We start from the raw sequence: 13,298 nt of genomic DNA on the forward strand, positions 1-13,298 counted from the left end.
TTAGGAAGAGGGGGGATTGTTCATATGTTATTTTAACATTTTGCTATATTCTAGAGTCTAATTTTTTTGGTCTCAGTCATTTTGCAGTTTTTAAGATTATTTGAACACACTTTTATACCTGTAGAATGTAGTATCTATACTAAAACTTACATACTATTTTGTAAGGCTAGAGACTAAAATGATTATAAATTGACATTTAAAATACACCTATAATCTGCTAAATTTAATAGAAGAATATAAAATACGATTATACTCATGATACCATTTTATAGTAAATAACAAAATTTATGAATAATCAAAGCCAACACTGCTTGGTTTGACATATTTGCTAGCAATTTCATCTGTCACATTCCAGCGCAATTTTATTATTCTAGTAAGTATCCCAGGAGGCATAGTAGAAAAATGCAAAACACATAGAGTACTTCAACTTTCAAGAAATTTCCATGAAATGAAGAAGGCAAGTACACTTGAAAAACATAGAAGAAATTAAAACAGAGGATTAAGGTGAAGTGCCTCTGAGTGCTGTTAACATTGTTGTATCTTATGATGCTCTGAAAGTGGTAGTTCCATAAGCAGACAGGGAGGTCTCCAGGGATCATAACATTTAATACACTTGAGCCATCAGCCTGTTTTACAGCCTCCTGCCCTGTCACCTGTTTGTTTCCCAAGCCTGGTTTGTAATGCTGTCACCTTGTTGGTTGGAGCCAGCTTCTGACAGACCGCAGCAACTCATGGATGATCCTGAGTGAACTGTCCTTATTACTATGCTAAAGTCTCCACCTGGGGAGAAGCTATAGCTTCATTACCATACATGCGATCTATGCACTGGCATGATTAATCACTGAATCTCCACAACTGCGACCCTTCCTCTACATGTGATGATGCATCTTCTCCCCTATCACCTCATAAAACTCCCCTGTCACTTTCCCTCTGGGAGACACTGTTCTTGTGAAAACTCCCAGTGTCCTCCTTACTTATACCAAGTAATCAAACGTCTACTGATCAAAACTTGTTCCCTCTGTTTTTTTTTTTTTTAACTACAGAGAAATAGTTTATTTTAAATCATATTTTAGAATTAAGCAACATTTTAAAACTTATTTCATAATAAATATTACAAAGATGGTTTCACAATTAAAAAGATAAATATTGGCCGGGCGCGGTGGCTCAAGCCTGTAATCCCAGCACTTTGGGAGGCCGAGATGGGCGGATCACAAGGTCAGGAGATCGAGACCATCCTGGCTAACACGGTGAAACCCCGTCTCTACTAAAAATACAAAAAAAAAACTAGCCGGGTGAGGTGGCGGCGCCTGTAGTCCCAGCTACTCGGGAGGCTGAGGCAGGAGAATGGTTTGAACCCGGGAGGCGGAGCTTGCAGTGAGCTGAGATCTGGTCACTGCACTCCAGCCTGGGTGACAAAGTGACGAGACTCCGTCTCAAAAAAAAAAAAAAAAAAAAGATAAATATTAAATGTTTGAGCCTGCTATATATTCCTCTGACTTTTTTAAAATTATGCTTTAAGTTCTGGGACGCAATGTGCAGAACATGCAGGTTTGTTGCATAAGTATACACGTGCCATGGTGGTTTGCTGCACCCATCAACCTGTCACCTACATTAGGTATTTTAACTTCTAGCCCCCACCCCCGACAGGCCCTAGTGTGTGATGTTCCCCTCCCTGAGTCCATGTGTTCTCATTGTTCAACTCCCACTTATGAGTGAGAGCATGTGGTGCTTGGTTGTCTGTTCCTGTGTTAGTTAGCTGAGAATGACGGTTTCCAGTTTCATCCATGTCCCCAGAAAGACCTTTGTTACCATGTGAATGAAGCCCATTTTTTCTGGGTAACAGTTCTTAATTCTTTAGGAATCCAAAAGTTTGTCAGCTTGAAAGAAAGGAATGAAAATGTGCTTTTTGTATCGTACCAACCTGGGTTGAATCTGTGTCAGTAAACTGGTGCTAGTGGGCTGCTACTCCCTAAGAGGGGCGGTTAAGACCGGAGGACTACAGCACTGTTTTTCCTCCTTTGCAGATTTCCAAGGTATCAATACTCCCATCATGGGCGATTTCATACTATCAACAAAAATTCTGAGTATTTAATAACTGGCTTTTGACATCTGGTATAAGTCAGCTGCAGGTCAGTACTGGTCATGAGACCACATTTATTGAAACTATAGGGTTTCATTTTCCACATTTGTACAAGTAAATGGGTAACGATGTGGACCTTAAAGGATTCCCATGAGAAATAAATGAGATAACATGGGAAAGAGACCGTTACATAGTACCCCGTTTCTGAGTCTTCTTTCCTAATGTAAATCTAATGCTAAAACTCCCTTCATCAGCATGTGGTACAGAACACAATTTTTAAACTAACATTTCTATTACCATATAAACTAAGATGAAGGAAGAGGACTTTCTTTGAGAATAAACCTAGACTGCTAAGAACTAAGGATGGAAAAGAGGGGCAGTTGTTAGTTATTATTATTCATATTGTTATTAGACAGCCTGCAGCTTGCCTCTTTCTTGATTTTCAATATAAATGCTAAAGACAAAAATCATTATCATTAAATGGTAGTTAAAGGCAGATACTTGGATCCTTTTTAATTTTAATCACATAGAGCTCCACGGCCTTTGCTGATAGCACAATACATCTTATTACATTTAGGTAGTAAAATTCTATGTTCTGCCTCAGAGAATTTATATCTCAGAATATTATGCCACCTACTCCTCTCTCTGGTAGACACCGTGGTAATAATCTTTAAGGATATGTTTCTTCCTGCAACGCTTTTGGCATCTCCTTCCCTTTAAAATACCACACAGTGTCTGCTGCTTCATTTTGTTAGCCCACTAGCCTGGGGTAGTGAAGTGTATTTACAAAGTGTTACCCAAATAAACCCAAAGTAAAGTGGCCTGTCATTAGAAAGAGTTGATGTAGATTAAAGTGCAGTTATAAACATCAGTATTAGGGTTAAGAAAAAAATATTATATTGCTCAAACAAAACTACTTAAAATAGTTGCAGCATAGATGTAATCTTCTTTTACAAATGCTGGAAAGGAAAAGAGAGCATGGGAGGAGTTAACTCACTGCCACAGAATAAATCATTGCTATAAGTGGGTGTTTTCTGAGACATCTACTAGGAGTATTTACTCACAAAATTAGGACTGCAGGATGGGAAATTAGGAAGTTAATAGAAACTTGGATCCTCTTTAAAGTAGGACCATGCTTTAACCATCCCACAAAATGAAAAATGGCCCTGTTTTTAGAAAACTTCCTTCCATAAGTAAATAATTATGATTTCACAGCCTGCCTTCATTATATTATATTTTTTTCCATGACCCACTTGATGATTAGCCAATAAAGACGTTGCAAGGCCAGGGATGGTGGCTCATGCCTGTAATCCCAGCATTTTGGGAGGTCGAGGTGGTTTGATTCCTTGAGCCCAAATGTTTGAGACCAGCCTGGGCAACATAGGGAGACATCGTCTCTACAAAATTAAGGAAAAAATTAACCAGGCTTAGTGGCATGTGCCGGTAGTTGCACTTACTCAGGAGACTGAGGTGGGAGGATAGCCCAGGTCTGAGAGTTTAAGGACGCAGTGAGCTATGATCACATCACTGCACTCCAGCCTGGGCAACAGAGTGAGACCCTGACTCCAAAAAAATAATGTTAATTAGAAAAACAAAAATAAAGATGTTGTGAAAAATCTTTGTAACATGCCATTCTATGTATTTTCTTATGTTCTCTTATTCAAACACTATTGCTTTTAAAGGAAGAAATGCTTAAATTAAATGAGACTAGAGGGGTCTGAAGGAGGCATCTACATTTCTCTGGCATATTTTATCAGTGTCCTGTCAGCACACACACACTGCCATGTAGAGTAAACTCAGTGGTGTATTCCTGATATTTAATTCAAAGGGACATTTTTATCTTTAAATAATCTTACCTAAACTGTCACAGTTCTTAGAAGAATCCCTGTAGAGACAAAACTATGGTAGGTTTTTGCTCTTATGAAAAAGAGAGAACACCCTTGATGTAGCAGATTTGACAATGTAAATGATCCAAAATATTGTGATTCTGTTTTAGGGACATTATACCCATTCCCCACCTTAAAATATGCTCTTTAGGACTGATATATCCTTCTGTTCTAGCTGGATTGTGGCATTATGATTATTAACCAATGTTATTCTCCATTAAATAATCTAGGTCATTAGTAAATATTTAATATAAAATATTATTTCCAAATATTTATGCTTATTGCCTATTCATTGCAACAGACCCATAGATTTCAGACATACTGTTGCTTCTTATTATTATAAAACCTTTTTGCTTATAATTAAGTATCAAATAAATATCACACAAAAAGTTTTATATTTCAGCATATTAGAATTGCCTAAATGTTGCCATTTTGCAAAACAAATATATTCCTCTATGTGTTATTAATCTACTTTAGAAATCCTGTAGAGTTGAAAATAAAAATGCAAAATAATGGTAATAGCATTTTAAAACTACAGAGAGGTAAAAGTTTCTAAGAAAACGATTTTCACAGTTTGCCTTAAGAAAGTTTAAGTTTTAGAAATAATTTGTTTCTACTATCATCTGAATGTGTCCCCTTCAAATTCTTATGTTAAAACTTGATCTGCCGATGTGACAGTATTAAGAGGTAGAGTCTTTAGGAGGTGATTCAGTCATAAGGGCAGAGCCCTCATGAATGGGATTAGGACTCTTATAAAAGAGGTAGGAGTCAGGTGTTTGCCTCTTCTGCCACATGAGGATGCAGCAAGAAGCACCATCTTGGAAGCAGAGAGCAGACCTTACCAGACACTAAATCTGCCAGCACCTTGATCTTGGACTTCCCAGTCTCCAGAACTATAAGAATGTTCACTTCTCTTCTCTATAAATTATCCAGACTCAGGTATTTTGTATAGCAGTGGGAACAAATTAAGACAGATCCTAAAATATTTCTAGTTTTACCTCTATTCTTGGATTTTCCTTAGTATAAGAAATCAAAGATGGTAGCCAGATGAATTACAAAATCAGGCTTCATTATGACAAAAAAATTGTTTATTCAATACTTAGGTGTAGTAGGCAGTATGTCTGCAATAGGCCATAAAACTAGAGAAGATAGAATCCATGAGCCCAATGGCATTTCCTACTTTATAGCACTTGGATGGACAGAGATTTGACATCTATATGCTTGTGCAAAATCTTGCTTTGTTAAAGCACTCTAATTTTTATGTTACTGTTAAGATTATAATTTTTTTTGAGACTAGGTCTGACTCTGTTGCCCAGGCTGGAGTGCAGTGTTACAATCTCAGCTCACTGCAACCCCCACCTTCCAGGCTCAAGCGATCCTCCCACCTCAACCTGATGAATAGCTGGGACTACAGGTATGTGCCACTACATCCAGCTAAATTTCTTTTGTATATTTTGTAGAGATAGAGTTTTACCGTGTTGCCCAAGCTGGTCTCGAACTCCTGAGATCAAGTGATCTGCCTGCCTTGGCCTCCCAAAGTCTTTGGGTAACACCCTTGAACCACCATGCCTGGTCAAGATTATACATTTTTAACACTATCTTTTTCAACTAAGCAACTACTTTCAATGTGCATTATAGTGTTTAGTAAATGTGTAATCGTCTTTGACTCGGCGATTCCCATAATATTCCATTGGTCAAGAAGAAAAGGAGTCACTGACCTGTTTGAGTATCAGCCAAGAAGTAGAGCAGAAGTGGCATTGAGGCAGGCAAAGAGGAAGAAGTGATCAGACAAAACTTACCACAATAATTCGAGGCCCTGAATCTAGAGGCAACTGAACACATGCAGGGTTTGATTTTAGTACAAAAAAAACAAAGCAACAGTCAGAATGAAAACGGAAGAGACTAACAGACCACGGAAGTGGCATGAAGACTACATGTATATATGTATGTATGTATTTAAAGACATGGTCTTGCTGTAGCCCAGGCTGGAGTGCAGTGACACAATAACAGCTTACTGCAGCCTCAACCTTCTGGGTGCAAGTGATCCTCTCACCTCAGCCTCTCACGTGGCTGGGACTACAGGCATGCACCACCACACCCAGCTAATTTTTGTATTTTTTGTAGAGTTGAGATATCACAATGTTGCCAGGCTGATCTGGAACTCCTGGGCTCTTGTGATCCACCCGCCTCAGCTTCCAAAGTGCTGGGATTACAGACAGTAGCCACTGCTCCCATCCCTTTGTTGCTCAGGCTGGTTTTAATTCCTGGGCTAAAGTGACCCACATTGGCCTCCCATAGTGCCGGGAATACAGCCATGAGCCACCATGCCTGGTCCGACTACTTTGAACACATCTGAAAAAGGAGCAGCCACAGAAAGAAATGTTATCTAAACTTAAGCACAGCCTCCTAAAAATACAGCTGCCATTGACCCATCCTCAGAGTTAGATGGACCTTAGCACCTGGAGGTACAAATTCAGCTGCCATTCATCTCCCTCTTGGGAGCTTCCAGCTAGGAAGGATACTGCCCATTAGCATCAGGATGAAAAAGCCCAATGGAAACCTTTATATTTTCCCACTGAAGCTCTAAAATTCTTCCCTTTAGTTAAGCTGGTATATAAACCCTTACCCATGGCTGTTCAGCAAACTACCCCTTGTAGAATTCTTCTATCTGAGTGTGAAATAAACTTTTCTCCTGTTAACCTGTCTGTTGTCAATTAATTGGCAGGCCCTCACTACTTTGACCTAAGTACTCAGTTTGTAGAGAAGAAGTTTCCTCCCAATAGAACTTCAGCTGGAAAAGATCAGAAGTGGGATTTTAAGCTAAATATTTGGGAGATAAAAAACAATAACGAGCAAACACTTTTGGGATCAAAAACGGTGGGTGAGGTAGGGAGAAGAGGCATGTGATCAGGCATCCCAAACACCACAGACATTTATGGGCAGGGCCATGTTGTTGACAGAGTCACTACAGCTTAAAACAAGAAGATTACATAAACTAAACAAAGCATGGATGGAATAGATGTCCATTTGCTTAGCAGTCTTCTTTAATTCACTGTACATTGCCTGAAGCATTAAAATTTTCCATCATACAAGGTGAAATGTAAAAGACAAAGCAATAGAAGGGCATGAGGTGATTTCCTGAAATACAACTTTAAAGTCTTGAAAATAATCAACCAGTTTCTTACTTAAGTGGGATGACTATAAGGATATGAATAGAATAGCAGGGCAGAATATATTTTAAATGCTTAGAGGATAAAAATTCACAGCCTTGCTGAATGAATACCCAAGAGGCAAGGACACTCTATAAGTTCAAATTCATCCAATCTAATTATCTGCCCTCTCTTACATTAAGGCCAAAAATGAATATTAACCATTTTTATTAACTATGACCCCCATTCATTAAATACTAAAACCTGCTAGATCAAATTTGGTGGTACGTATTTTGCAAATTATGCATAAAAGTTATGCAGATAAAGTTATAACATGATTAATAAATTGTATAAACTTCTATCATTTTTGCATCAAGTTGTGAAATTACATTCTTAATCACTGAAATTAAGAACTTCACAGTGTTATCTAATAGCCATAGTTGTAATCATTTGCACAGTCAGTGTAAGCTATACATTATTTATTTATTTATTTTATTGAAACAGAGTCACCCAGGCTGGAGTGCAGTGGTGCAATCTCCACTCACTGCAACCTCTGCCTCCCGGGTCCAGGCAATTCTCTTGCCTTAGTCTCCTGAGTAGCTGGGATTACAGGTGCCTGCCACCACACCCAGCTAATTTTTATATTTTTAGTAGAGACGAGGTTTCACCATGTTGGTCAGGCTGGTCTTGAACTCCTGTGCTTAGATGATCCACCCACGTCAGCCTCCCAAAGTGCTGGGATTGCAGGCATGAGGCACCTTCCCGGCCTAATTTTTGTATTTTTTTAGTAGAGATGAGGTTTCACCATGTTGGCCAGGCTGGTCTCAAACTCCTGACCTCAAGTGATCTGCCCACCTCGGCCTCCCAAAGTGCTGCAATTATAGGCATGAGCCACCGTGACTGGCCTACTAATCTTTAACGAATGGATATTGTTCCCAATTTGAAAACCAGTAGCATGAAGAATGAAGAAAGGTAAAGAATGCATTCTGAGTTTCTGACAGCCAAATGTTTTTCCTCTGAAATTCTATTTGGTTTGGTTTCATCTTTCTGAAATGTTTTCCTAACTGTCAAGTTTGGCTCATCTTCATATTGATTTTTCAGTTTCAAATAATCAGAAAATATTTTTAAAATATTTCTGGTTATCATAAAAATAAGTGTTGATAATTTGGCCTAATCATGAAGCTTCTAAACATTAACTCCTCTCTTAATTATTAAAGAAATAAAATAAAATGATTACATATGGTTTAGAGATGTCAACACAGGAGAGGAACTTAAATGTTTAAATACTGTAAAAGTTTTAGTCCTGATTCTGCCAATAACTTGTTATGTCACCTTATTCTGATCCTCAGTTATTTTCGTCAATCAAATGAGACTACGGAGCAGTTAAGGTTTCTCTGTATCCATGGATTCCCTCTCTATGGATTCAACCAACTGCAGATCAAAAATATTTGGGGAAAAAATGGATGGCTGCATATATACTAAACATGTACAGACTTTTTTCTCGTCACTATTCCCTAAATAATACAGCATAACAGCTATTTATATAACATTTATATTGTATTAGGTATTATAAGTAATCTAGAGATTATTTAAAGTATATGGGACCATTGTGGATTTTGGAATGATAGGGAGGCCCTGGAACTAATTCTCCACAGACAACCAAGGGATGACTGTACTAGGATTCTATTACACATCTTTCCAAATATTAGACAACCTAATGTGATTTTGTAAATGTTTGTATGTGATGTAGAGTAGTAGCTTTTAAAATAATACTTACATTTTGGCCCACTTATCTAGTTCTTCTTCAAGATATGTTTTAACCATTTTTGGTTGAAGACCAAGAGAATTTCCCAAGAAATAGATGGCATTTTCATCTTTATTCACTAATGATAAATCAACTGAAACAGAAGAAAAGTCAAAAAAAAAAAAGCTTTTTCGGTATGGTATTGTTAAGCCAATACAAATAATTAATATAATCAACTCTAAGAAGGATAAAAAGTAATTAAAAATTACTCCTAAGGATGACATCAGGTCCTCTAAAAAATAATTAACTTTTGCATTTACATTTTAAAATATAATTTAAACCTTAGAGGCTATTATGATGATCTCTCATATTTACTGCGCTCCATGGGGAAATCTAAATTAGCAACTACTTCCAATCATGAATAGCCAAAGCATTAGAAAAAAGTTAAAAACAAATGTTTTCAATTAGGAAATACATCAGCCCATCTAATTGTATAAGAAGATTACCAGGCCGGGCGCGGTGGCTCAAGCCTGTAATCCCAGCACTTTGGGAGGCCGAGACGGGCGGATCACGAGGTCAGGAGATCGAGACCATCCTGGCTAATACGGTGAAACCCTGTCTCTACTTAAAAATACAAAAAAAACTAGCCGGGCGACGAGGCGGGCGCCTGTAGTCCCAGCTACTCGGGAGGCTGAGGCAGGAGAATGGCGTAAACCCGGGAGGCGGAGCTTGCAGTGAGCTGAGATCCGGCTACTGCACTCCAGCCTGGGTGGCAGAGCGAGACTCCGTCTCAAAAAAAAAAAAAAAAAAGAAGAAGATTACCAGAATTTAGTCAAGTACTAACACTGTACTAATTTGTGTTGTAGAAATGGCAATTTTTTTCAAAAATGCAAAAAATTATTTATATAACTAAAGTAGATGTACTGGATTTATGTGTTTTTTTCATTCTATATCCATACACATGTACAGATAGTACTAACACGTGTATAGGCAAAGATTGCTCTCTATATCTACTTCTTATTCATACAAATCAAACTTTGGTGATTTTTATCCTGCAGCTTACCCACTGCAAACAAACCAATCCATGTACTTAAAACATAGTCCAGAAAGTCACAAGTTTATAATCACAGTTGTAAACTACTGAGTTTTATCTTATATCTTAGGGGTAAAAAGACTAAGCTTCTCGTTTATATTTCATTGGAATCATTAAGTACTATGTTGGTCTTTATTTCAGACTACTCAATTAAACCTTTAAAGACTTTTTAGAGACATACCATCTATTTCAACCTGATCCCTTTTATAGATATTGTTCTTCATTGGCATCTTTTAAGCCTGACCAATACAAGATATGCACATATTGTTTACACGTGTGCCAGAAGAGTCCTCTTGGTTAAGGTATCCGTTATTTCCTGGACCTAGGATTAGATATGCCTCCCCATTTCCCATCCTCAAGGTTATCATGTCAGCCAGGCACAGTGGCTCATGCCTGTAATCCAGGCACTTTTGGAGGCAAAATCGGGAGGATCACTTGAGCCCAGGAGCTCAAGACAAGCCTAGGCAACATAGACTCCATCTCTATTTAATTTATTTTTTTAAATAAAAGGTTATCACATCAATGGTTCTTGTCACATTGGACATTACTGATAATCTCCTTATAGCTTGAGTGCAAGTTTAATGCCTTTGGGATTATATCCACAGTTTTTATGGCTCCTATGCTTTCTCTATACAACCCTTAAGAACATGAGAGCTCTAGGTTCCTACATAGTTCCCAGTCCTTCAGTGCCAGCTGCTGACTCTTGCACAACTCAATGTCATTTGGATTCTGTTGGATATCTTGTTTAGTATTTAATGCTTATGAAGTGGGAGAAAATCCCCTTTCTGAAGCATTTATTGTATATACCTTTTTTTCCCAAAGGCAAGTCAGGATTAATGTACACCAGCCAACCTTGTTCTTCAGGATTATTTTCTGTCTCCTGTACTGACGACTTTTTTTTTAGCATATTGTGAGTTTAGTGCTATGCTAAAACATTTATTGTAGAAATTATGATATTATTACATTTTTCTTTGAAGTAGGTGTTGCCAATTAGAGCATACATTTTTTGCAGTTTCTTAATGGTCCTCTTGGTTTTCTCTCTCACTTCAATGGCCTTTTCACAAGGCCAAGGAGCTTACTAGAACTTTTCTTTTCAGAGTGAACTGCTTGATTAACATATGTCCTGTTAGTAGATCCCAAAATTTTGGTTAAGTCACAATGCTTCAAGACTGCAGTTCACTCTTTCTTTTATAGCCTTTGCTTCTTATTCCCTGGAAAGTCTTCCTCCATTGAATTTAGCCTGATCTTATTAGGGGGAGGAAAAGGAGGATAAGCTGTCTCAGTTTCTTCCTCTTAATCCATACTGTCCAGATCTACTCTGAGAAAACACTGAGAGGTGTCATGATCTGGGGATCCTGTGGGTTCATGTTCAGATCAGATCATTTGCTGCATTTGTTTTGTTAATACCCAGCAGGCAGGATATTTAACCAGTACCTTTGTTTTAAGCAAGGCCAGGCAAACTTTTTCTTTTTTTTTCTTTTTTTTTTTTTTTTTTTTTTTTTTTTGAGGCAGAGTCTCACTCTGTCGCCGGGGCTGGAGTGCAGTGGCCGGATCTCAGCTCACTGCAAGCTCCGCCTCCCGGGTTTACGCCATTCTCCTGCCTCAGCCTCCCGAGTAGCTGGGACTACAGGCGTCCGCCACTTCGCCCAGCTAGTTTTTGTATTTTTAGTAGAGACGGGGTTTCACCGTGTTAGCCAGGATGGTCTCGATCTCCTGACCTCGTGATCCGCCCGTCTCGGCCTCCCAAAGTGCTGGGATTACAGGCTTGAGCCACCGCGCCCGGCCCAGGCAAACTTTTTCTGTAAAAAGCCAGAAAATAAATATTTCAGGCTTTCCAGGCCATACGGTCTCTGCTGCAATTCTTCCTTTTTGTTATGGTTGGATAAAAAAAGCCATAGATAATTAAAAAACAAATGTGCCAGTCATCCTAAAAACTTTATTCCAAAAAGAAAGCAGAGATTTTTGAGCCTTGTCTGAGGGTCACACTTCAAATTCTGGCACAGATTGGTCATGTTAAAAGAGTTCATTGGTTCCCCCTGTCAGACAAGTCTCCACATTCAGCAAATCCTCCTTGAGCTGGGAGTACTTGCTTCATATAACAAGCCCACCCCTAGTTTGCTAGGGCTTCTAGAACTAAGGCTTCTGGGTAACTTAAACAGGAATTTATTGTCTTACAATTTTGCAGACTCTACGTCCAAAATCAAGTGTTGGCAAAGTTGATTCCTTTCAAGCACTGTGAGGGAAGAATACGTTCTAGGCCTTTCTGCTTGGCCTATAGATGGCCATCTCTTGTGTGCATGGCATTCTTCCAGTATGCCTGTGTGTTTCCCAATTTCCCCCTTTCATAAGAACATCACAATATATTGAATTAGGACCCGCTGTAATGATCTCACTTTAATTTGATTGTTTTTGTTAGGACAGCCTTAGGCACAGGTGGTTAGGCTGTCAACACATGAATTTTTAGGAAACATAATTCAACCCATAGCACTCTGCTTAAAGGTTCGCTTGACTTCAAACTTGTTTATGAGCTCAAGAATTTCAACTTTTAACAAGCAGGGCTTGCTCCAGTTAGTCCTTAAGTCAACAGTGTTAGAGCCATTCTTCTGGAACGCTCCTTTCTTGGAAAAGGCTACAGTATGATTACTGTAAAGCTCATGGTTCTGAAAACTCACTTGATTGCTTGAGGAGCATTTTAGTGCATCAAAAATGTCCACCACCATGACCCTTATGAGCTTACTCTTTTAGTTTATATGAAGCTTAACCTAGGAACTAGTTTCAAAATATCAATATCACTTCAGATTTAAATATTCTCCCCAGCCCTAGCTCATGCTTGACTTAAGTTCAGGAAACTGAAGTTTGGAACAAAGTAATGTGTCTATTAACAATTTATTTTCTTGTTCCTCACTGCTACTGCTTCTAAGTCCTCCAATGGAGTGGAAAAAGAAAGACAAGAAAACCTTAGTCCAGTTTTGGTGCTTTTTGGTTAGCTCTTTCCCTATAAAGTATTTTTTGTGAGTTCATTAAAATCTCCTTCCCACTGGAGACCTCCAGTCTCCAGTTTCCTGAAGTAGTTAATGCATACTTAAGCTGATGTCTCATGATCTGCTTGCTACCACCACTTCCCACTTCATACAACATATTTCTAGAATATTTATGCAAAAATTACCACAACCCAGCAAGCAGACTTCTCAGGTATGACCCTTTTGCAGTATGTTTTTGTTATAGGAGTTATTAAGAAATTATTTTAGGCAAATAGAGATGAAAAGGGGTCCTTGGGAAGTTTTTGTTTCTTTTAAAGCAGCTCCAGAAATATTTCTTGTCTAACAGGAAAGCCCCGGCTCTTAGC

The 13,298-nt window shown here is 38.5% G+C and overlaps 1 protein-coding gene across 3 annotated transcripts in view; it reads right to left on the reverse strand.

The window, feature by feature from the left end:
• KYNU (kynureninase) overlaps positions 1-13,298 on the reverse strand; it is a 162,503-nt gene that overhangs the window by 108,478 nt on the left and 40,727 nt on the right. For all 3 annotated transcript variants that reach the window (XM_010353829.2, XM_030916883.1, XM_030916882.1), the window contains one exon: positions 8,893-9,013. In XM_010353829.2, coding sequence (XP_010352131.1) covers positions 8,893-9,013 — 121 coding nt within the window. The remainder of the gene's footprint in view (positions 1-8,892; positions 9,014-13,298) is intronic.

The sequence above is a fragment of the Rhinopithecus roxellana genome, chromosome 14 (assembly GCF_007565055.1).
Source record: "Rhinopithecus roxellana isolate Shanxi Qingling chromosome 14, ASM756505v1, whole genome shotgun sequence".
Classification (NCBI taxonomy): Eukaryota; Metazoa; Chordata; class Mammalia; order Primates; family Cercopithecidae; genus Rhinopithecus; species Rhinopithecus roxellana.